General features: G+C 43.6%; 1 protein-coding gene across 10 annotated transcripts in view; it reads left to right on the forward strand.

Moving 5' to 3' along the window:
- Positions 1 to 24,662, forward strand: part of ARHGEF9 (Cdc42 guanine nucleotide exchange factor 9) — a 294,596-nt gene that overhangs the window by 222,535 nt on the left and 47,399 nt on the right. For all 10 annotated transcript variants that reach the window (XM_082208208.1, XM_082208206.1, XM_082208209.1 and 7 more), the window contains 2 exons: positions 19,657 to 19,851; positions 24,176 to 24,355. In XM_082208208.1, the coding sequence (XP_082064334.1) occupies positions 19,657 to 19,851; positions 24,176 to 24,355 (375 nt within the window). The remainder of the gene's footprint in view (positions 1 to 19,656; positions 19,852 to 24,175; positions 24,356 to 24,662) is intronic.

Genomic DNA, 24,662 nt, shown 5'->3' on the forward strand with positions numbered 1-24,662 from the left:
CAAGGAGAACAAATCAAGCACCTCACCTTGTTTCAGAAATACTTCTCCCCCAACCCTGCAGGGACTGTTTTTCAGATGCTTTAGGTTTGCATCTTAAAAAATTGGCAGTTTCTTCCCAGATTTGTCATGGTGAAGACTTTCCAAGAACTACTGTAGTAATCTGTCTACAGCATGGGACCTCAGTGGGGAAGTGCCTGCTTATTTATATGGACATCAGCATCCAAATAAGCATTTCCACTAGTGCAAGGACTTTTAAAATAATTTTATTATTGAATTAAATCAAATTAAATTTCTTATCCATCCTGCACCAGCAGGGCAGGTAGCAACAATTTAATATTCAGAATTTTTAAAAGGTAAAACAGATTACACATAATATCAGTTCCTCTTGTTGAAATGGGAAGACAGTGGGCATTTCAGAATAGCAACTTTTTATTTATTCTAGCTTATTTTAAAGCATCACATATATGTTTATACATACATTACCAAGAAGCTCAAGTCAGCTGGAACTTTGCACATGTCCTGTAAATGATGTGTCTGTTTTGTGTTTGCTCAGAGCAGTGAATATGGTACCATTGCAAAGGTTTCACAGAAAGCTGCATTGGTCTAAGCCAAATCCTCTCTCACAGTGGTTGCAGCCTGATTAGTCCTTGGAACCTTTGCCATTTTGAATGCAACCATGTGCTCTTATTTGGCCCTAAGGCATTTTCCACTGGTATTTGGGTTAAGTCTAAATATGTGTTTCCTGGAAGATGCCACCACCTTTCCTTATGAGAGACACCTCAGTAACCTGGCTGTGAGTTCTGGTTGGCCAGAAACCCCTCATGACCTCCTGGCCATTCTGAGGTTAGAGTATTGATATGTCTGGTCAGCTAAGTGGCTTCTAATTCCCCTTTGCATCCAGAGCTGTCATTAAAGTAATCATTCCAATTGGCATTAGAGCTAGCACCCACCAGGAAGCAACTGGGCACCGAGCACTTCCCCAAACTTCTCTTGCCTAGGAGAGAGGTTAGCCTCTGACGCTGAGATGGAATGGGTCCCATGTCTGAGATCAAGTGTCGCCTTCAATGCCAGAGGGAAACCTGGCCCATCTGGAGAAGGACCTGACTACAGGCAAGGACTACAGGCAAGAGCAAACTTTTCAGGAATAAGGCCCTCCTCTTAAGAAGACCTCTGGGAAAGAGGAAGTTAACAGGAGTCAGCTGGTGTAAGCATTTGGTTCCAGCAGCTCCCACTGAAAACCCCCAGTGTTGGGTTGGAAGAGCTCCTTAGACAACATCAATATACCAGCTCTGTGTCCTGCCTATCACAAACCTGGCCATGAACTCCTCTCACTTTTGCCTCTTGCCTGCCTCTTTGTTGTGGACTCTGCTTGATTGGACTCTGATCTTGGAGTAGCCCTGGATATCACTTTGGTTGCTACCCCATTGTTGCTGCTGGCAGGTCCCCTGCTTACTCAGGATTGAGAACAGGTTGGGCTGTGAGTCCTGGAAAACTTGCTCCCTGCCTTGCTGGCCTTTTCCCACCTGGCCTAGAAAAGTGGGACACGGACTGACCCCAGCTACAAAAGTTGCTGAACACATTCTTGGGTTGTGGTATTGTTTAGGGTTTTTCGTTTGGTTTTGTTGTTGTTAATGATATTAATTAGGGTATGTTTAGCCTGGATAAGAGGAGACTGAGAGGGGATAGGATAGCCACCTTCAAATATCTAATAGACCGTCCCATGTAAGACAGAGCAAGCTTGTTTTCTCCTGCTCCAGAAGGTAGAATCCAAACCAATGGCTTCAAGTTACAAGAAAGGAGTTTCTGACTAAACATCAGCAACAACTTTCTGATAGTAAGACCTGTTGACAAAGGAGTGGACTCTCTTGGAAGTTGGTAGACTTCACTGGAGGTTTTTAAGCAGAGGTTGAATTAGGTTTGCACTTTTAGAAGACACCTGAAGGCAGCCCTGTTTAGGGAAGCTTTTAATGTTTAATAGGTTATTGTATTTTAGTGTTTTATTGGAAGCTACCCAGAGTGGCTGGGGAAACCCAGCCAGATGGGCGGGGTAGAAATAAATTATTATTATTATTATTATTATTATTATTATTATTATTATTATTTTGCAGTCTCACATAAAGCCTGTTGCAATAATCCAGCCTGGAGACTAGCAGTTGATGGACGCAGTGATCAGGCTATTGTGGTCCAGAAATGAATGTAAATCACCGTATTTTTCGCTCTATTAGACGCACCGGACGATTGGGTGCACTTAGTTTTTAGGGGAGGCTCCTCACTCCCCTGCGGAGACTTCATCCCGTGGCTAAGCCAGAAGCCAAGACATCCAGCGGGATGCATCCTGCTCGCTGTCCTGGTGTCTTCTTTAGCCACACGCAGCCTCTCCGGCCTGGAGAGGCTGTGCGCGGCTAAGGCTCCCCCAAGAGCCGCGTTCCCTTTAAAGAGCACTCGGGAAAAGGCCCCAAGAGCCGCACACACGCTCCATGCGGCTCTTTAAAGGGAGCGCTGACAGAGCCTTGCGCCTGCATTCGCTGCATAAGACGCACACACATTTCCCCTTACTTTTTAGGAGGGGAAAAGTGTGTCTTATAGAGCAAAAAATACGGTATGTACCAGCCAAAGCTGGTGGAAGCCACTCTTAGCTACTGATGTCATATGGGCCTCTAGCAACAGATGGATCCAGGAGCACCCCCAGATTGCAAGTTTCCTCTTTCAGAGGGATGTCAATTCCATCCAAAGGAGGCAATTGACCAATTATCCAGACTTGGGAACCACCCACCATCAGTGCCACTGTCTTGCCAGGATTTAGAGTCAGTTTCTTGGCACTCATTCAGCCCACCACCGAGTCCAGGCACCGGTCCAAGGCTACACAACCTCTCCTGATTCAGATGTTACAGTGAAGGAGAGCTAGGTATTATCAGCATACTGATGACACCATGTTCCAAATCTTGCAATGGTGACTTCAACAGCTTCATATATGTTAATCAGCATTAGGGAACAAGATGGTACCCTGTGGCGCCCAAAGCACAATTGCCAGGGAGCTGCTGACAGATCAAGTAAGAATAATAGAGTTGCATTCACCACGTCCTTCTCCATCCATCAGGGTGGCCAAGGTGAATGCAGTCCCATAACCAGGCCTGAACATAGACTGAAATTGGTCCGTTGGATGAAATTGGTTTCATCCAAGAGAGCATGCAATTGTTGCACTACAACCCTCTCAATCACCTACCCGAAAAAGAGAGTATTTGCAACTGGGCAGTAGTTGTCACATTGTGTCACAAGCCAGTGGGTCTGCGGTGGGCTTTTTCAGGAGTGGTTTGATAACTGCATCTTTCAGTTACAGATAGGTAGCCGTGTTGGTCTGCCATAGTCAAAATAAAAAAATTCCTTCCAGTAGGACCTTAAAGACCAACTAAGTTAGTTCTTGGTATGAGCTTTGTGTGCATGCACACTTCTTCAGATATCTGTATCTGAAGAAGTGTGCATGCACACGAAAGCTCATACCAAGAACTAACTTAGTTGGTCTTTAAGGTGCTACTGGAAGGAATTTTTTTATTATTGCATCTTTCAGGACAGCCAGGACCACTCCCTTCCACATGGATGTTTTGCCCACACCCTGTATCCACACATTCATAATCCCATGGCAAGCTTTAAGAAGCCAAGAGGGGTAAGGGTTGAACAGAGATGTTGCTGGCCACTGGCTGCATTGTCCCAAGAACCTTGTTCCCATTGTCAGGCGACATCAACTGAAGCTGATCCCAATAAGTTGAAGCAGATGTTGCACTGGATGCCTCACTGGGGAATGTAGTCTGTGGCAGAGGAAGGGAGGTGCAGGGGGTGCTGTCCACCCCGGGTGTCATCACTGAGGAGGGGGGGTTGACAAGATGAGTTGGGGTGTGTGGTTTTTTTCAAAAAATGGGCTCACAAAACTTTTTAGGTGTGACGTGGTGGCTTAGATGCCTGCAGGTTCCACATGCCTGAAATGGCAGCATAGGACTTGTGTCTGCCTACTGCCTCTCCCTCAGCCTCCCTACAGCTAAGGGGGAGGCAGTGGAGAGACTCCAAGCGTCGGAGAGGCTCACCTCTCCCCACCCCCAGCTGCAGGACACCCCCCCCCCGCCCCAGGCACCGGAGCAGTTAGCTACGCCGTTTAATGTAGTGAGTATGGATATGGCATTGATATTTCTATGAAAGCGAGTGACTTTAACCTCAAAGTGCCTTGCACTGAGCCTAAAACTCGCTTCCCTGAAGTAGATGTTAACAGACCCTGGGCAATATGGCTACTTTAAGATGTGAATGGAGGCAGAGAAGTGAGCCTTCTTCACTGCTCTGACTGCTCCGCAGTTATGTTTTACTCATACTCTGTCAGCTTCTTTCATCACTTGCACTTTAGCCATTGTCTGGCCTGTTTCATTGCCCCTAGTTCACTGGTGAGCCAAAGTACACAACAGGCCTCACAATGCAGGAGAGGGCACTCGGGGCAGTCATGTCAGCACGCGGACCTAGTGGTGGGAGGAAAAAATCCTTAAATAAGAGACACGGGGGAATGATTAATGGACTTCAATGTCTCTACACTAATGCGCAAAGCATGGGAAATAAACAAGATGAGCTTGAGCTCTTGGTACAGCAAACTAAATATGACATAATAGGCATCACTGAAACATGGTGGGATAAGTCCCACGATTGGAATGTAATAATGGGGGGATACAATCTATTTCAGAGAAACAGACCAGACAAGAAAGGAGGAGGAGTGGCGTTATATGTCAGGGATGTGTATACCTGTGAAGAGATCCAAGATTTAGAACCTCAAAGCCAAAGTGAGAGCATTTGGGTCAAAATTAAGGGAGAGAAGAATAACAGAGACCTCATTGTGGGAGTTTACTATAGATCCCCAAGCCAAACGGAGGACATAGATGATGCCTTCCTGGAACAGATGGCCAAGCATGCAAAAGGAAGGGAGATAGTAGTAATGGGGGACTTCAATTACCCGAATATTTGTTGGACGTCAAACTCAGCCAAGAGCATAAGGTCAAACAGATTCCTCACTGGCCTTGCAGACAACTTCATTGTCCAGAAAGTGGGAGAAGCAACAAGAGGAACAGCCATTTTAGATCTGGTCCTAACCAATGTTGATGACCTGGTTAGTGGGGTAGATGTGGAAGGATCATTAGGCGCGAGTGATCATGCTCTTCTGAAGTTTACTATACAGCGGAAAGGAGCAGCCAAGCATACTAGGACTCAATTTCTTGACTTTAAGAAAGCCGACTTCATAAAACTTAGGGAAGTGCTGGGTGAGATCCCATGGACAGCAATACTAAAAGGAAAGGGAGTTCATGATGGCTGGGAGTTTGTTAAGAGGGAGATAGTAAAAGCACAACGACAGGCAATACCAATGAGACGGAAACGTGGAAGGTGCCTAAAGAAGCCAGGGTGGCTATCTAAAGAACTTTTAACTGAATTAAGATTAAAAAAGGATGTGTACAAAAAATGGAAAAGGGGGGAAACCACCAAAGAGGAATTCAAACAAATAGCCAGCACGTGTAGACACAAAGTCAGAAAAGCTAAAGCACAGAATGAACTCAGGCTTGCTAGAGAGGTTAAAAGCAACAAAAAAGGCTTTTATGGGTATGTTCGTAGCAAAAGGAAGAACAAAGAAACAGTGGGGTCACTCAGAGGAGAAGATGGTGAAATGCAAACAGGGGACACAGAAAGGGCTGAACTCCTCAATGCCTTCTTTGCCTCAGTCTTCTCCGATAAAGAAAACAATGCCCGACCTGAAGAATTTGGAGCAAATGATTCAGCAAAGGAAACACAGCCCAGAATAACTAAGGAGATAGTACAAGAATATTTGGCTAGTTTAGATGTATTCAAGACTCCAGGGCCAGATGAACTGCATCCAAGAGTATTAAAAGAACTGGCAGATGTGATCTCAGAACCACTGGCAGTCATCTTTGAGAATTCCTGGAGAACAGGCGAAGTCCCGGCAGACTGGAGGAGGGCAAATGTTGTCCCTATTTTCAAAAAGGGGAAAAGAGAGGACCCAAATAATTACCGCCCAGTCAGTCTGACATCAATACCAGGGAAGATTCTGGAACAGATCATTAAGCAAACAGTCTGTGAGCACCTAGAAAGGAATGCTGTGATCACCAATAGTCAGCATGGATTTCTGAAAAATAAGTCATGTCAGACTAACCTGATCTCGTTTTTTGACAGAATTACAAGCCTGGTAGATGAAGGGAACGCAGTGGATGTAGCCTACCTTGATTTCAGCAAGGCATTTGACAAGGTGCCCCATGATATTCTTGTAAAGAAGCTGGTAAAATGCGGTCTTGACTATGCTACCACTCAGTGGATTTGTAACTGGCTGACTGCCCGAACCCAAAGGGTGCTCATCAATGGTTCCTCTTCATCCCGGAGAAGAGTGACTAGTGGGGTGCCACAGGGTTCTGTCTTGGGCCCGGTCTTATTCAACATCTTTATCAACGACTTGGATGATGGACTCAAGGGCATCCTGATCAAATTTGCAGATGACACCAAACTGGGAGGGGTGGCTAACACCCCAGAGGACAGGATCACACTTCAAAACGACCTTGACAGATTAGAGAACTGGGCCAAAACAAACAAGATGAATTTTAACAGGGAGAAATGTAAAGTATTGCACTTGGGCAAAAAAAATGAGAGGCACAAATACAAGATGGGTGACACCTGGCTTGAGAGCAGTACATGTGAAAAGGATCTAGGAGTCTTGGTTGACCACAAACTTGACATGAGCCAACAGTGTGACGCGGCAGCTAAAAAAGCCAATGCAAATCTGGGCTGCATCAATAGGAGTATAGCATCTAGATCAAGGGAAGTAATAGTGCCACTGTATTCTGCTCTGGTCAGACCACACCTGGAGTACTGTGTCCAGTTCTGGGCACCACAATTCAAGAAGGACACTGACAAACTGGAACGTGTCCAGAGGAGGGCAACCAAAATGGTCAAAGGCCTGGAAACGATGCCTTATGAGGAATGGCTAAGGGAGCTGGGTATGTTTAGCCTGGAGAAGAGGAGGTTAAGGGGTGATATGATAGCCATGTTCAAATATATAAAAGGATGTCACATAGAGGAGGGAGAAAGGTTGTTTTCTGCTGCTCCAGAGAAGCGGACACGGAGCAATGGATCCAAACTACAAGAAAGAAGATTCCACCTAAACATTCGGAAGAACTTCCTGACAGTAAGAGCTGTTCGACAGTGGAATTTGCTGCCAAGGAGTGTGGTGGAGTCTCCTACTTTGGAGGTCTTTAAGCAGAGGCTTGACAACCATATGTCAGGAGTGCTCTGATGGTGTTTCCTGCTTGGCAGGGGGTTGGACTCGATGGCCCTTGTGGTCTCTTCCAACTCTATGATTCTATGATTCTATGTCAATAGCCCAACACATCTAACTGTTCCACAGCATGACAAGGGCTTCAAGAGGGTCACTTGCTCTGTCTACTAGAAACTCCTCCAATGCACTCAGGAATCCAGTGAATTCTGTGAGTCTTCAGGAATGAACCATCATAACCCACCATTCTTGCTTTTTTGTATGTTATTTCAATGATAAATATGTTTCTAGGTAAACATCCCATTGATATGCACATGGTTTTTTTGTTGGAGAACTGAGGCAGTATTGTTTTTGTTTGCTACTCTGCAATTTATTTTTGTGTTTTTATATTGTAAACCACCCTGCGATCATCGGACGAAGGGCAGTAGATAAATTTAATAAATAAGAATAAATAAAAACCATATTACAAAATTCAGAGCAGTGTTAATTTTGAAGGATTATATGTGTTTAGAAAGTGCAAGTTAGAGAGGGTTCACATTAAAATTCAAGCTGAATCTAATTCCCCCCTGTCCCTATCACAAAGGTTATTATTATTATTATTATTACATTTCTATCCCACCTTTTCTCCAAGGAGCTCAAGGTGGCATATATGGTTCTTCCTCATCTCCATTTTATCCCCACAGCAACCCTGTGAGGTGGGTTAGGCAGAGAGATGATGACTGACCCCCATGGTTATGTAAGGATTTGAATTCTGCTCTCAAAGGTTCTACCCCAGCACTCTAACCACTCTACCACTTCTCAATATAAATCACTTTATGTAAACCATTAATGGTTTTTATGAATAAGCTATATATAAAACCTGCTAAATATTGTATTTTTTTAAAAAAAAATCATTGCAAATCTCTTAAATGCAATTCTCCTTTTCATCAAGATGGCCTTCCTGTTATGCATGACTATTGCTTGGTAGGAGGAATCTTAAGACCAGAGTGTTGGGCTCTGCAGTCTTGTCATTGTTCCTTGAAGGGACTCCTGTGGTTTTTACAGTCTCAGTTCTCCCACCCGCAACAATATGAAAAGCACGATTGTCAAAAATGTTTCTCACTCCTACTCTGCTCACACAAAAACACAGAGCAGCTCAGTGAGAGGCAACACGAGTGAGGTTAGCTGCAGAAAATGTTCTGTCTAACCAGCTAAATGGAGAGTTGTGTCAAATGCTCAAAGGAGACTTGCAGGCGGGAATCTTCCTGCTGCACTGTCTTTGCCTCCAAGTAAATGCAGGTGTTATTTTTTTAAATAGCTGTAGGCTTGAATATCTAAACGTGATTTATTATTTATTATTTTTATCTTTTTAAGGAAAGGGGTGCTTGGGACATCTGAGTGTAGGGGTGGGCATGTGGTGGCTCAGCACCCTTGGGCTAGTTGCCAGGGACCCTCTTTATGTCACTCCCTTTTCTCCTGTGTAGGTGAGATACACAAGGGAGATGGAGGTAAAGGGTGCCTTGAAACCTTAATTTGCTGTGGGAACAGCAACAAAGTTTTTTACAAAGCCCTCATTTTTCACATCTCCCTTTTAGACATAGACAAAGGGCTCTTTAAACCCCTTATTCCTCTAGAGTGGACAGCAGCAAAACCTGGCTCATTTCTCTCCCTCAGCTGATGACCTTGCATGTAGCAGATACCAGGAATTGAGAGTACTTATGTGGGATGAGTGTGTTTCCATGGGGCTTTCTTGTTATATCTATCTATCTATCTATCTATCTATCATCTATCTATCTATCATCTATCTATCTATCTATCTATCTATCTATCTATCTATCTATCTATCTAATCTATCTATCATCTATCATCTATCTATCTATCATCTATCTATCTATCTATCTATCATCTATCTATCTATCATCTATCATTAATTAGTTAATAATATCTATATCTATCATTAATAAGTTCTTGCAGCATATTGAACCATCAAACAAACATAACCTTTAATATCTCACCCTGAACCAGAAAATGAAGTTTGAACAATCCATCCAAAATGTGTAGAAAAGACCTTGTTTAGTTTATGCTAACCAAAATGTTTTATAATATGAAAGGAGTTCTCTGTTTTCATGTTTAGTCATGTACGTGTACCAGTCTTTATGCTTCAGACCTTGTGCCAGTTGTATTTTATTAGTTTCTTACAAGTGCTATTTGACCAGTTTGTCAAATAAGCACCCTCCAAATTTTTCCAATACTGTATCTTATTATTACAAGCCTGGCTGCCCTCTGAAGCCTTTTTTTAGGAGGCCAGAAAGAAAATGTGAGTCCCAAACTGGGGAGGGAGCAGCTGTGCAGGTTGTGCCCTGCTCCACAATGGATCCTCCCAGATCATGCAGGAAGGCTGGAGGAGGGTTTCTAAGTGTGCTTGATTGGATAACAGAGTTCCCAGTTGCAGGGAGCCTTCTACATGTGTACATGCTTAGATGCTCTCTTCAGACCTTCCTGCTCAGTGTGGGGATTGGGAAGAGGAGCTGTGTGCATGCCATCCTCCTCCAATTTCACCCCTTACACATTCTTTCTAAACGCCTGCAGAGGACTCAAGCTGCACTCATTTCCTGTCCTACTCCCCATCTCTCAGCTGATGCATAGGAACCTCATTTGCATGCTGGCAATTTCCCCCAAGAGTGGGGTGGTCATTTTTTCTGGATGAGGGTGTGTCTTTCACCTCCTGCTCTTATCCTACTGAGTCAGCTGCCAGAAAGACACTGCTGCCTCCATGACTACACTGTTCTCACCTATTTGATTCACCTGTGTAATGCCCTGTCTCATCCTAGCTTGGCTCAGGGCTCTCAGGAGAGACTGGAGCAGAGGCACTTACCTGGAAGGGCAAGATTATACCAAGAAGATCACAGTCAAGTCCAATAGGGCAGGAGGATCACAACAGTCCAGTCTTATTCAGCACCCTGGACAGATCACTGTGCCAGGTGTTGGCTGGAAGTCATCCAGGAAGAATGGTTCTCTTAGTAGCATATTGACGCCTTTTGAAGGGTGGCTGATCTGGACCTGCTATTATCCCTGCTCCTCTCAGGGGAACTATCTCTGTTTCTTAAATGGGCATTGCCTAGTTCTACAAGTGTTGTCTCCCGTGGCATGGGGCAGTGAGGTGCACTCTGAGCCTTCAGAATGTAGTAAATGTATATCTTCTGACCTGCAAGATCTTGGTGTAGGGAACAATGACTCCCCAGACAATGCATCTCCCCACTCTAAGTTTTCCTCTCAGCCAGAGGAAGGCTGAGGTAACAGAGTCTGGCACTTCTCAGATCCAAGTCTCCCCTGACATGGATCCCACTCATGTGATCTCTGGCTTTTTGCAAGGAAGATACCTCCTCCACTCAATCTCTCACAGTAAACAACCTAGGTCATAATGGGAGAGATTAGAGTAGGGTCTCCGCAGGGAGTGCACTCATATCCCATGGAGGGGTCTGGGCTTCAGCAAAACACCGAAAAGAGTGTTGGAACTGGAACAGTGTCTCATCCAAGTGAAGATTACATCTAATAAGGTACCAAACTAAGAGCATGTCACCCCCAATTTGTCTCTTCAAGTGCACTGTTGTCTAAAGCAAACCATCAAGCAGGGTTGAGTAGGCAGGCAAGTGAAGCATAGAAGATTTGCTTGGCAGTGTTGTGACTAGGCCAACAGGCCCAATTAAAACTGTACAGGGTGTAACCCTTTGAAGCTCAAAAACCTGTCTACCTCTTAGATACCACTGGATGAAACCTCTGCAGCAATCCTTTAAATCCCCAAGCTCCTAACAAATATCTGAAATTTATTTATATTTGTAAGTCATAATAATTGGAGAGAGATGATTTGGGGGGGGGGGTTCAGAGACTGGAACTGGTGTGGGGGAGGGACCATAGCTCAGCGGTAGAGCATCTGTTTTGCATGCAGAAGCCCCAGGTTCAATCCCCGGTATCTTCAAATAGGGCTAGGAGGCACCCAGTCTGAAGCCTGGGAGATCTGCTGCCAGTTTGCATAGACAATACTGAACTATATAGACCAATGCTCTGACTGGGTATAAGGCAGCTTCCAGTGTTCCTTGTCTAAATGCTTTTGCTTCTGGTTAAAGAGATTTTGCATTGTTTCTATACCTGTTTGACCAGAGTTGACAGTGGGACCCCCTGGAAGTGATACCCCTTATTGAATGCTTCAGGGAAATACTCACTGCAAGTGATGATTAGCTGTGCCATGTCATTATATGATCAAGACTAAGGCTTATTCCCCACCCCCCGCCTTGCCTCTGTCACAGCAGTGAGGAGGATAATCAGAAGCTTCCACTTTTAAATATCAAAAATATAAATGGGGGGAATTGGGATGGCCTTAGAAAGGGTCACAAAAAACCACTTTTGCCATCAGGGCACCCCTGCAATAATAGTGTGTGTGTGTGTGTGTGTGTGTGTGTGTGTGTGTAAATGACAAATCTGTGGGATCTCTTAGGAGGCAGCAAACTGTCTTTGGCCAGCCAGCCTTGCTTACTTTACATGCTGAAGTGATAAACTGGCTGTGATTGGCCTTGTCCTACAGCACCCTTCACTAGCTACTGCCTTCCAGATGTTTTGGACTACAAGCCCTTTCAGCCTCAGTCAGTATGTTGTAGTCCAAAACATCTGAAGAGTACCAGATTGACAAAGGACAGCCTTCCTCAGGTGCTCCCCCCCCGTGTCACATGCTGTTCAACATGTACATGAAACCACTGGGGAAAGTTATCTGGTGGTTTGGATTGAAGTGTTGCCTACTCTGCTTTTCCAACTAAGTGTCCCAGGGAGACTGTTAAACGTCTGACTCAATACCTTGAGGCAGTTTTGGGCTGGGTGAGGGGGGACATTCTGGCACTTAATCCAGATAAGATGACTGATGCTGTGAATGGGGGAAACCCGTCTCTTCAGATGGAGGGTTGCAATCCTTCTTGCATGAGGCAGCACTGCCCTCAAAGGGCTAGGGGTATGTTCACATTACTGTCTTAGAGAACAATGAAAGTGTTATTTTTCCGATAAGTTTTAGAGCTCTTCCTCCCCTAGCTGTTCACATCAGCACAGCTTCAATTAGTTTCTTATTGTATACACACCTGTCCATTTGTTTGTTCTCTCTGCATTTGGACACTTCTTGAGTTATTATCGCCAAACTTTGCCAGAGGGTTTTTGCAGTGGGGGCAGCAATTTTCATAGACTTTTGAACATCAAGCACCATTTTGATTCAAGACGGCAAACCAAAATGTGACTTTGGAAGGAATTTGCCCATTTCTTGGCATAGGTTCAGCCACCTCTTGAGATATTGTTGCCATGAGAGATCCTGGGATAGGGGCGACAATCTTAATCAATGTTTGGATGCTAGGCACCATCTTGAATCAAAATGGCAGACCAAAACGTGACTTTGGCATGAAGTGGCTTTGCAAGCTGTGGGCTTGTGCTTCATCGTGGTTAGGTGAGATGTCTGAATTTACAAGCCATAGAAGAACAGAAGAAGCTGCCTTGTACTGAGTCAGACCCTTATATTGCCTTATACTGAGTCAGACCCAGATCCATCTAGTTCAGTATTTTCTGCATTGACTGGCGGTTGCTCTTGTTTCCTGCTTGGCAGGGGGTTGGACTCGATGGCCCTTGTGGTCTCTTCCAACTCTATGATTCTATGATTCTATGATTCTTCAGCTTTTCTAGCAAGGGACTCTTCCAGCCCCATTTGGAGAAGCTGGAGACTGAACCTGGGACCTCCTTTAAGACAGTCAGTGTGCTAAGCCCTAACCATGTACCACAGAGGCAAGAATGTAGTAATGAAGCTGAGTGTCAAAAGATTGGAGAATGGGAGTAGAAATCATTATTTGCCTGTCAGCATGTTGGAAGTTCATGCCATGGTTTTGGGTTCTAAGCAACAGTTCACACCAATAGTAGTTTGACATGTTGTTTTAAGTGCACCAACCTCCTTTATTTTCACTCTCCATAAGCTGGCACTGAAAACATGTCTCTAGGCTATAACTCACAGCAAGCTTTGAGAACAAGCCCAAAGGTACAGCTTTCCACGGCATGGAACAGTGTGATTCTTCCCTTTTCTAAGAACAACCCTCTAGTTTTTACTCCACTCACTCAGAGCCTGCCAAGTAAAAGCTTTGCTTTGCCTTTACAACAGTGGTTCTGTTTGACCCTAGCATCACTGCTAGTAGGTTCAGTATCGTGGAGGAAGTGTTTTGTTTTTTGCCGCCTGACTCCCCTGTTCCACCTTGGGTGCATCAGGACATGAAAAACAAGAGCTGACAGCCGTATTCTCTGCATTTCATTTCTGCTCCCTCATGTAAGACATTAAAATGGGCTCTCAGTTTTACTATTGCTGGAAAAGGTACAAAGTGTTAGGAGTCAGAAGGTGAGCCTCTTATATAACGCTGGGTAGGTGTGGTTGGAGAGAAGGGTGTAAGGTCTTTTTGTGGGAGATTTTTCACGCGCACACACTCTTTTGTAACTCAGATTAAAGAAATAACAACAAAAATCACATTTCAGCAAGTTACATTTTCATATCCTGATTTTCAGAAGAAGTTGAATATACTAACACATTTTCAAGTTCAAAACAATTATAAAACACACCGGACAGTCGAATTGTTGAATAACAAGTCTGGGGTCACCACTGTTAACACCTGGAAAGGATCCTTGCTCCACCTTAAACTGGGAATTAGATCACTCAGGGTTCTAGTATTATCAGAGGGAGAAAAATGTCTCTCTGTCCAGTTTCTCCACGTGATGCATAATTTTAAGCATTTCCGTCACATCTTCCCTTACTTACCATTTCCCCCTCTTCCTTAAACTAACATTGTCACCATGTCTCTTAGAGGAGTTGCTCCAGTCCCCTGATAATTTTGTTTGCGAACCAGCATGTCCCGCATTCAACAGGGAGCTGCATTGGATAGAACTCCCTGATATTTGCAGCGGACTGTGGTTTATATCTGTAGAATGTGTGGAATGACCCTGAATTGGGTGCACGAAAGAACTCAGTGATCAGACAAAAAGGGATCTCAACAAAGACATTTGTAATTTGTCCCCTATCTCATAGTTAGTTTGTTTTTTGTACACAGTAGTTCTTTTCCTTGCTTAGCCCAGTTTCTGGAATTGGTTTTCTATTCTTAAAAGGCCCATTATGTATTTTTTCACTTCATTTTGAAAATAACCTATTTTATGCTCACTGTGTCTTTAAATCCTAAGTTAGGGAAATCGGTAGGCCGTCTCTGAGATCTCCCATTTCTTGACCTTTAAAGTTCTCTGTAGGAAGAGAAAACACTGGCACAGTAATAAAAAGAATGTTGTTTAGCGAAGTACAATCATCAGACAGAAGAGTGGTGAACATACATTGTAGGGGAAAAGAATTGATGGAGCCTTTTGCAAATTAAAAGGACACAGCCATTTCAAAGGTACATGTTGTAAATGCAACAGCAGCTTTGTACTTGCTAAATTATATTTTGGCGCAGAGTATACCGGTAACTTGCATGCTTTTCTTAATATGCATGCTTTTTGCTGCTGGACTGTGATGGCTAATGAAGAGAGTTCTTCTGTTTGTTGCAATCATTTTCAATTATGAATGGGAAGGAAGCACTGGAATTTAAAGAATACCATGCCATGTACTTAGGACTTATTTTGACCTCTCACTGTTTCTACTTTAAAATTGTTGGATGTTTTCAGACCGGACTGAGATGGTTGAGCCTTCTAGTCATATTTTTAAGGGATCTTGGTGGGGAAAAGTGGGGAGGAGGAGATCAACAAAACGAAAGGAATAAAGCTCTTAACTTTATAAACTGAAGCTGCACGCTCAGTAGAAAGTCCTGTTGAATTAATGTTATTTACTAAAGGCCAGACACCCACAGGATTGCACTATTAGGCTCCAATCCAGATAAATTTGCAGTACAACCCTAAACATCTTTAATCAGAAGATAATCCTACTGCTCCTACTGCTTGTTTTTAAAATTGAAGCCTTAGTTGCACTTATGTCCCATCTGAAATAAAAAAAGACCAATTTATTTTTAATGGTTATAGTCCAGTCTGATGTGACCGTGCCTTTTAGGTGGTCTTAGGGAAGGAGAGAGAAGGAGCTATGCAGTCGGGACGTATGTCCATACTAAAAAAAATCAAAATCAAAGATCAAGCTTCTAGTTTCATAAAACTAACTGTTTGGTTTCATAAACTCTGTTAAATGAAGTGGGAGTTACTACTGAGAAAACATGTTTAGAAATCCAGTTAGGTTCCTGTCCAGAGAAAATGAGTTACACTTTTCTCCTGTTTGAAATCACTTGAGACTTACAGCTTAAGCTACGCATTACATGATGTTTTGTGATTCTTATCTTAGCAGGCTGTATTTGAGCAGTTGGAAATGGGCAGAGAAATACTGCATAACTGTATTATGTGTTTTCTTTTATCTGTCCTGAATTATCCAGCATTCAGCTTCATTGAATATGCATGAGTTCTGGTGTTATGAGAGTGTTATCATTGCAAGGTGGCCCAGGGTGTTGTTGTTGTTGTTTACTTCCAGTAAACATTTTCCAGTAGTCTGCATCCTCCCTAGCTGGCTGTGCTTCCTGATCTGAAAAATCCTCCTGAGAGGAGTTACCTCACGATGTCTTGCCTAGGCTTTAATTGAAGCTGGCCACCAGGGAAAGTTACAGAGTTCAAGGCACTGATGAGATGATTTGTAGAACAACAACAACAACAGGACACTCACAAACACCCCTTTGGCAACATCAGAAACCCTAAACTTCACTCATGAAGAGTCCACTGAATTTTTCCTCTCTTCTAATCATTTGGAGATGCAATTTCTTTTCTCATTAATTGATGAATAGTGGGGGTTTTTTAAAAAATAATAATGAAGGAATATTTATTGGCACAGCACTAGCTTGTTAATTTTTTTTTAATGATGTTTATTGAGAATTTTAAAATTACAAAAAAAACAGAAAAAGGAGGGAAAAAAGAAACAAGAGAAAAACAAATAGCAATTAAACAATACAAATCGATAAAAGAACAATACAAATCGATCAAAAAACAAAAACAAAACACATAGCACATCAAAATCATAAAGCAAAAATGAACCACAAAGATTTAAAAACAGATCCAATATTCCCAAATCCTTAACTGTCATTACCTTATTTCATCGACCTCCTCATACCTCCCTTTTTTGTATTCTAGTTATTGATTGTCACAGCAAATCCTTTCCATTTTTCATAATATTCTGTCTTTAAATTGCCTTAATCCATTTTAACCTTATCTTACCATAAAAAACCCTAAAACTTAAAACTTAAATCTTATTTATACCAATTTCTCATAACCATAGCGTATTCTTACATAGTTCTTTTAAACATTTCTGCTAAAGCCAAATAATTTCGTTCCAACATTTTTCTAATACTCGTTAATTTTAGAAAACATCCCTAAATATTTTTTTTAAAAAAACTTTCTTCCAATCTTCATCCAACGTCTCTTCCTCCTGGTCTCGGGTTTTGTCAGTCCTTTCTATCCCATCCATCTAGTTCATTAACCTGGTAACCTTATGTCCGAGGCCCTTAAGTCTCTTCCATGTCCCTTCCACAGATCTTCTTCATATTTATACCTGTACTTTACTTTGTCTTCTGGTCCTTTCGCTCGTGGAGACTCCAGCTTAACAATATTTTTGTCCCTTCTCGACAGATCAGCCCCTTTTCCATAGTCCACACTGAACTCCATGTGGTATTTAAAAGCATGTTTCAAGCTCCCTCCAAAGTTGAGGACCCCCACAACTCCAAACTCCTCCCAGCCCGACGCCAGACTTGAAAAGTCAAAACATCCTTCATAGGGGGGTCTATCCAGCCCCCCATCTCCAAGCCAAACAAGACTCTATCTCTCCAAATCTGGCTTTTTCCAGGTTCATTCGTCAGATCCAACAACTCATGTTCCTGCTGGACCACAGTTCCCTCCATCTCTGCCTCCTGGGGTCCAGCCACAGCCTCCTCCCTCATCTGATCTGTCAGAGCACACTCCTGAATTGATTCTTGAGTGGGTTCTATATAGATACCCGCTACCTGTTCAAAATTTCTAATCGCACCAGTCATCAAATCTGTCTTCTCATGTAACTGTTCCAATAAAGCACTTGTCTTACAGAAAGCACGCACCAGAGCCTCCGAATACATTGTTGTACAAGGTCAAAGTCTGATCCCACGATCTTAATCTGTTGCAGCTGCAGCTGCAAGGCTCCCCAGTTCAGATTTAATAACAGTTTCACAAGCTCCCTCTAGGGGAAGAACTTCTATTTGTATCCATCTCTCTTCTTCTTCTTTTTTTTTAAAGCAGATCTAACAACAAAGTTTCCTTTTTCAGATATTTTGTCAATATTTTATTCCTTTAAACTGCGAAAGAGAACAATGGAATCACTATGTTTCTCTTCTTTTAACTATCTGTCAAAAACGTTTATCTATAGTCAATGAACTCCGAAAACGTCTGTCCTGACACCCCGCTCCCAGGTTCAAGATGGTGGAAAATTGCTTTTCTTTACACACTCTTCTGCAGGTTTAAACAGTCCAGAAAAGAAATCCCCCCTCTTCTCCTGCTTCCAAAGGGGGTTCAGATGATGAAAGTTGATCCTTTACAACAATTTACTAAACTCTAGCTTGCCATGTCTTTGCTTTAATCTTTCTACAAAAAGCGGAAGGCTGACTTCCCGTTTAGACCTTCCCGCTTCAGTGCCAAATTAAAGGAATTTCTTAGTCCAATTTTCCGTTCTACTCACGGGTCATTGTTTAGAGTCCAATTGTCCAACTTTAACCTACTCACAGGTAGTTGTTTTTGTAGCCAGATTGTCACAGGAAAAAGGTAGCGCTCTCCGGCAACGGCTGTGCGTCTTCGCTCCACGGAAGAAGCAGTTGACTCTCAGCACCGCGCTGCTTGCCCCGCTTCGCTCCGGAACCCGTAATTGGGTTCCTTTACAAATTGGGGGGGGCGCGAAAGGTTCCTGCTGAGTCCCATGGTCACAGGCTTCACCCGCCTGTGATTTTTTAAAGGGTCCCTGCTTCGCCGTAGCAGAACAGACCCGATTTCCGTGGAGCCAGTCCCTCCGGATCAGAGGGAGTCTGCCATTACCGATGGCGCCACCCCGGAAGTCCAGCACTAGCTTGTTTAGCTTGGAGAAGAGAGGATGGCTAAGTAGTACCTTTTGAAGATATATAGGAGGCCAAGAGCTGACCATGGACTCAGACTCCTCCTCAAAAGGCTTAGATGAGAGCTCTGTGGAAATGGCCTCTCAAAACTCTTCACCCTATTTGTGTGCAAACTGCAGAAATCATGTCACCAAATTTCTTAAGGGGAGGAGAAATTCTCCCTACAGTTTCCAGCTGTGACTATATTATTTTTTAAAAAAAATTGTTGTGACCTGGCCTGGGACCTGTTGGTGGTACATGGGTAGTAAATATGATGATGATGATCATTATAGGGGTCCTTATTAGCAGTGGCAGTAGCACAAACTCTGTTGTTGTTTTCTTTTAAAGTTTCGTTGTTGCCATTTCAGGTGGCAACAGCAACAACTTCGGTGGGCAGCCTAGTCCCCATTTTGCATTCCCACAATGCATTGCATCCTCTGCCTAGCATTGTTCCAGGGCATTGCCCCCCTGCGGAGACCATTTGGAGAAGGTTCTGCAAAGTGGCCTTCTTTCCTTCTTTTTTCTGGGGTGGGCAGGGAAATAAAATAATAAATTGTCAACTTATAAATATCTGATGATAACCTTTGCAAAGCACAATCAATTATTCATTTCTAAAGCTTCAACAAAGCATATAATATGGGTATGTGCAAGGAGATTTGCACATATGTCAGGTTGGAGACATATTGCAAATAAATACATAGTAAAGTCACACATTGCTTTTCCTTATGCTTTAAACATTATGAACCAATAATTTGCTTCTGGCAACAACTGTTTTCTTTTACCACCCCAGCTGCAACAAAACATGTTTCTTCCACATCAGTCTCTACTGCCACAGCAGGCGCTTTAATCTTCAAACAGTTTGACTTCACCCTCCAAAGGTGCACTCCTCCATTGTCTCCCGAGACAGATGGAAGCCAACCAACTCATTAAATGTATTTTATTTTAGTGAAAAACTATCATGCCTTTGCTTTTGCTCTCTAAAGGTTTCAATTTAGTCATAGCTTCAAATTCCTATAATTTCATGACCTGTTCTTAAAAATCTTTTTTAAAAAATTGTTGGAGGTGGGAAGTACAGAGACGTTTCAGAGGTTTACATCAGACATTAGGGAGAAATTGAAAGATCGGTGAAGTAGAGATGAGCTTTGGAGAAGCTTATCTCCAAATCTAAACTTCATAGTGTTGCGTTTCCTTTCTCTACAGCTATGGGTCAACCAGGAAGATGGTGTTGAGGAAGGGACGAGTGAAGTACAGAATGGGCACCTGGACCCAAATGCTGCTGACTGCCTTTGTCTCGGGAGGACCCTCCAGAACCGAGACCAGATGAGAGCCAATGTCATTAATGAAATCATGAGCACGGAGCGCCACTATATCAAACACCTGAAGGACATTTGTGAGGTGTGTATGCATGTATTCTTACTTATCCCTGTTTGGCACAAGGTAGTGGCTGTGCTGGTGGAATCGTAATGGGGAAGGCCAACAAATGACTTTCACAATCATTTCATTGCCATTGGAGAAGTCTTCCTGGCTGTCAGTAACACCAGCCCATAGCAAGCTGGCTGTGCCTGATTCAGTTCCAGTTAAACTTTTCTTCCACTACCTTTCCCTGCCCCACCCTCTAGGGGGGAAAACAAACCCAAACCCTACCTCAGGTTAGAGGGAGCGACAGAGGTGGTGAATGCTCACTGCCCCCTGGAGCATCATTTCCCACTGGTGTCGGGGACTCAGATTCTCAGAATCCAACAATCCGTTCTGCATTGGGGAGAGACTTGCTGTTCCTGGTTGATAGTGTAAGGTTCAAAGGCGAGGTTCACTGCAAAGGGGGTTGAAACCATTATCCAATTCTGCATGAGCAGTGTTCTGCTCATGAAACAGGAGCTCCCCTCCCTCTCCTCTCCCCATGCACCCCCAAAATCTGCTCCAGAGTGTCTCTCCCATCCCTAGGAGGAGAATTTGAGAGGGTTTCAGGCGGAAATTCCAATGTGCAAGAAGTCTGCTTTGTGAGCTGAACGGCAGCATTGGATACAAATTGTAGTGGCAAACTCCACAGCATCAACTCCTTTTGCTTAAACAACACTGCGTGCTTCTGAGGGAAAGCAGTCAATTATTGCCTGTTTTTTGCCAAGCCGTATAGTATCCCCTCACATTCATTCTTCCTCCTTTGTACATAGCTTCAATGCTCTCTGCTTTAACAAAAAAATGGGGAAAAGATTTGAAATCAAAGCACTCAGCTTTGAGCTGCATGCCTCAGAAAGTTTAAAATTTAACAACTCTTGCTTACAGCCTCTGCAGAATCTATGCTGTTGTCCAGCTTCTGATGCCTTTAACTCTTAGGTGGGCTCCCTTCCTTTACCTCAGAGAGGGTTCTGTTTCAGTTGAGAGGCAAATTTCACTCCATAGGAACGGGAGCCTCCAAATGAGGGTTTTAGCATAGTATTAGAGCATCTATTTTGCATGCATATGGCCCCAGATTCAATCCCTGGTATCTCGAGGGCTGGGAAAGACATCCCCATCTTCAATTCTGGGGAGCTGCTGCCAGTCAGTGTGGACAATATTGAGGTAGATGGACAACTGGTCTGACTTAGAATCATACAGTTGTAGAGTTGGAAGGGACCCCAACAGTCAAAGGCACCTTCCTACATTCCTATTCAAATCATCCCTTTATTCTGAACCATGTAAGCTGGATTCTCACTCTTTTTTATGAGAAAGGCAAGAACACATGACTTGCATGCAGAAGGTCCCAGGTTGAATCCCCAGCCTTTGGGAGAGAACCCCACCCAAAACCCTGGATAGCTGCTGCTGTCAGACAGTGTAGACAATACTGAGCGAGATGGACCAATGGTATGACTCAGTATAAGGCAGCTTGTTAGGTCCCTATCCCACTCTTCAATTGAAGAGGCTCTCAATGTGGCTTACAAACATGTAAAAGAGCAACAAAACCATCAATGAAATAGCAGAGCAGCATAAAAACAAAGTCATTAACATGCAGGTTAAATAAACCATGCGTCTAAAAAAAGATCAAGAACACCTAAGCAAATAAAAAGACATTTTCTCCACACTTGTGTCCCCTGATTTGCATGCAGAAGGACCCAGGCTCAATCAGTGTAAGGCAGTTTCCTGAGTAGCAGTCTTATTGCATCCTGGGGAGCTTTGTGATTTTAGTGTAGAAGCAGGTACATTTAATTTTGTTTACACCCCCTTTTAATCAGAGGAATCTTTCTGCACCGCAGAAGAAATAGCATCTTCAGTGTGTGTTCTCCTGTCCTCCCATCCCCCAATCTTCTCCTATTTTCCTGCCAGCAAAAGCTAGCAGCTTTTGAATCTGACCGTGCCTGATACTCTTAAACTGGATCTCCTGGGTCGAATTTGTAGCAGGCCGATGGCTCTGTTGGAATTGCTCCCATTTACTCCAGCCTGCAATTAAAATCACTGTGTCAAGGCAAACTATATTGCTAGGCCTTGTACTCTGCTCTTTATTATCCCAAATGGAATCGAATGAGAAAACCTGCCAGAAGGTGAGAGTTGCGACAAATCTTCCAGACGTCTTTTTAAACTAGAGACGACTGCAGCAAACATTCCCATTTGCAACGTGATGGCCTATATGCCACTTTCGGGGGGTGGGGGGGCGGACTTCACTTTGCCCAGATTAAGTGCTCGAAACCAGAGTGACATCATGACTACCAGAGAGAGAGAGAGAGAGAGAGAGAGCGCTTAATCACTCTATAGGCTCCATCTAAATTGGTCGGCTCTGTTCTGTGCTTAAATGGAATCCAAGGGCGCTGGCACGAGCTTTCACAAAGAAGGCAAGGAAATGGGTTTCTTGCCTTTTGGCAAGGATGAGGGACCTCGTACCACTTAGGACTCTTCGCAGGCCACATCATGAGGCATGACCAAAGGGATATTTTAAGAGTGTTCCACAACATGGGATCAGCAACATTAAATGCCTGATTTATAGTGGAGGCTAATCAGGCCTCTGTAACATGGGGCACAAGTAATAGTTCTTCAGCGGAAGATGCCACTATCATGGCTGTCTGCTGATATCATCAGCAGGACAACCAGCAGTATGGTAGTGCTCACTTGAGCACAGATTGAGCCTATGTTGCAGTGGACACTCCAACATGCACACTACCACCATCAACAACAGAGCCCCACTATGAGAACCATAGCTCAGTGGTAGAGCAACAGCTTTGCATTCAGAAGGTCCAATGTTTAATCTCCAGCATCTCCTTGTAGGGTGCTCGGAAAGACCCGTACCTGAAACCCTGTAGAGCCACTGCCAGTCAGTGTAGACAATATTGAGCTAGATGGACCAGTTGTCTGCCTGGGTATAAGGCAGCTTTACCTTGCTTGGTGGATGAGTTGCTTGCTGGCTGGTTGACAACCCATCCCAGTTAATAATGAGGCAAACAGCAGGCACTGGAACACTAGTTTACTTCCAGAGACAATTGTCTCCTTGCTGCTCATTAATGGGCCAGTGCTGGGAGAGGGAGAATATCAGAGGGAAGCAGGACCTCCCTAGCTGGCAATAGCAATAGCTGGCAATAGCATTTTTTGCTAGAGCCCTGTAAATATAGGCATAGTTTCTGCATTGGAAAAGCATGATAAATGAACTTGTGTTCACTTTCTAAAAAGAATTTTTGGGTTATCTGAGAGACCTCAAATTCAGTACAGTTCCAGGCTACCCACTAGATAAATTCCATCCACTCCTCGTTCCTTGAAAAGGAGGGAAGATAGATGAACAATGATGGAATGCATCTATCTCCCAACCCACGACTCTGAAAACTTAGCACTTAACCTCCTGCAAATACTCCCCAACTTTGTGCAATACCACAGGGACTACATGGAAACGTACTTTAAAAGGAGATGGTCTGGAGGCTATTTATAGCCCATCACCAAGCACAGACTTCTCCAGCCTTTGATCATCTGTCCTTTGAATCTGAGGATATGAGCAGTGACTGTATGACATTCATCTTGCATAACAGGCATAAATTTACTGGGAAATCCATGGAGTAGCCCTTTCAGGTGATAACCTGCTGCGCATTAGTCATGCTCAGCCTTTGGGAACTTCACCAAGCCACCATGGCATATCCTATGGAGCATTTCAGCGAGAAACATGTTCCCTCTGCAGCTTGGTGGTCAAGCTTTTCTGTAAATGTGCCAGAAGCAAGCCCAAAAATGTGAGAGGTGTCACTCCTGAGGGGCTCACAACAGTACACATAGAATCATAGAAATGTAGAGTTGGAAGGGACCTCAAGGGTCATTTGTTCCAACTCCCTGCAATGCAGGAATCACAACTAAAGCATCTATGACAGATGGCCATCCAGCCTCTGCTTAAAAGGAAGGAAAGTCCACTACCTTCCGAGGGAGTCTGTTACATTGTCAAACAGCTCTTACTGATGTTTAGTCGGAATCTCCTTCCTTGTCATTTGAATTTGTTCAGCAAAACAGCAAAAAACAAGCTTGCTCCATTCTTCCATGTGACATCTCTTCAGAGATTGGAAGATAGTTATCATGTCATCTCTCAGTCTTCTCTTTTCCAATCTAACTAAGCCTAGCCAGCTCCCTCAACCATTCCTCATAAGGCTTGGTTTCCAGATCCTTGAAAAGCAAGAGAATGCAGAAAATAATAGTTTCATTGCTTCAGGAAAAAGTGTAATTGAACACTGGAAATTTGTTTGTAATATTTGTAGCATCATTACCCTCTTTTCTCTGTTTCTCACAGGGTTACCTGAAGCAATGTCGGAAAAGAAGAGACATGTTCAGTGATGAACAGTTGAAGATAATATTTGGCAATATCGAAGACATCTATCGGTTTCAGATGGGCTTTGTCAGGGACTTGGAGAAGCAGTACAACAATGAGGACCCCCACCTCAGTGAAATTGGGCCGTGTTTTCTGGAGCATGTAAGTGCTTTTGAGAGGAAATAGCTTGAAAGGGGGGAAGTAACTCACCTTATTTATTTACACTTGTTTAAGGCCCCTGTGGGATTCTGCATAAGACCACACCCCCTAAAAGTGTTCTCTTATATCAGAGGACAGGAATCTCTGTTCTTGAACATAAAGCCCCAACTCGAAGTATTGATAGATAATACCTCTTCACATATGAACTGACACGGACCCTGCAAACGTAATATGAGGCTGTTCTCTAGGTGCCCCCTCCAGGTAGGTTTTTGGGGAGTAGCAACAGTACAATGGCTCTTTTCCCAGGTGA

The sequence above is a fragment of the Podarcis vaucheri genome, assembly GCF_965113315.1.
Source record: "Podarcis vaucheri genome assembly, chromosome: Z".
In the NCBI taxonomy this organism is placed as follows: domain Eukaryota; kingdom Metazoa; phylum Chordata; class Lepidosauria; order Squamata; family Lacertidae; genus Podarcis; species Podarcis vaucheri.